This window comes from Arachis duranensis, chromosome 6 (genome assembly GCF_000817695.3).
Source record: "Arachis duranensis cultivar V14167 chromosome 6, aradu.V14167.gnm2.J7QH, whole genome shotgun sequence".
NCBI lineage: Eukaryota > Viridiplantae > Streptophyta > Magnoliopsida > Fabales > Fabaceae > Arachis > Arachis duranensis.
In genome coordinates this window covers 9,410,072-9,411,155 of record NC_029777.3, presented here as the reverse complement: position 1 = coordinate 9,411,155, position 1,084 = coordinate 9,410,072, and the positions used below count along the sequence as shown (strand labels likewise).

The following is a 1,084-nucleotide window of genomic DNA, read 5'->3' as shown; positions in this document are numbered from 1 at the left end:
TAAAATATATAAAAAAATTGTGTTTAATTTAATTTAAAAAAATAAAAAAATGATAAATTTGAGTGAGAAAGTGACCTGTCAAGTAAGTAAGAGTGAGCATGTGCTCCGATGGACCCTCCTCGGACTTGGTCCGAACAACCCCGCCAAAAAAATGGCGCCAACAGCACGTAACCTCGTATTCGAACTGGTTTTATCTCTCTCGAACCGGGTCCGAACCGAACTGCCAGGTGGTGCGCAATGGTTCCGCCACTCGAGTCACCCATTATAAAAACGCGGTCAAAGTCAACGTCACCACCGTTACTCAACCATGCATCGCCACAAACACTCAGCGCTTGCCTCTGCAGCCACCTCACCGCCTCCACGGCGTCTTCCACCGCCGCAGGTAGCCGGTGCTCCGGCGCCAGCCTGTAGTCCGGCGTGACCACCACCGCCTTCAGCCCCGATGCGAGGCGCATGCAGCAGTTGTGCACGTGCGGCCACGTGCGTGACCCGAAACAGAAGCCTCCACCTCTGAAGAACATCACCACAGGGAGCTTCGAATTCCTAACAACGTTGTTGTTGGATTGAGGCTTGTAGAGGCGGAGAAAGAGGTTAAACTTTTTGTCATAAAGACAGTCCTTGAATGAAACGGTGTCGTCTTCGATTGGAGTTTCGTGAAATTTGATGTCGTTGGATCGAAAAATGGAACCGTCACTGTAGAGTTTGAGGAACCCCATGCAGTCCTCTACTATGTTTGGAAGAGAACCCATAATGTTGAGTATTTTTATCAGATCAATTACCGGTTCGAGTCTGATACCTATAACACTGGTCTTGTCGCACCACCGAGGCAGGTATATTTATAGAGCTAGAATGGTGAATGGATCTGAGGTAGGACATTGTGTTGTTATTACTGTACCATGTTGAGGGCAATTTGATAATTTCAGTGTATGATTATTGAGTTTTGGTGGCACATGACTATTGGTTAATTTATTTTTTTTATTTTTATTCTTCCACGCTTTGAATATGGACCTTAGTTTGGATACTGTTCGTCATATTATATATTTAATTACTTAATTTGTTAAATATTGTTTGGAGAAGGATGAGA

The 1,084-nt window shown here is 44.6% G+C and overlaps 1 protein-coding gene across 1 annotated transcript in view; it reads right to left on the bottom strand.

Moving 5' to 3' along the window:
• LOC107492708 (probable carboxylesterase 15) overlaps positions 1-811 on the bottom strand; it is a 4,745-nt gene extending 3,934 nt beyond the window's left edge. Inside the window, exon 1 of the mRNA XM_021126478.2 lies at positions 76-811. Coding sequence (XP_020982137.1) covers positions 76-749 — 674 coding nt within the window. The 5' untranslated portion in view covers positions 750-811. The remainder of the gene's footprint in view (positions 1-75) is intronic.
• Between the last annotated feature and the right edge of the window lie 273 nt (positions 812-1,084).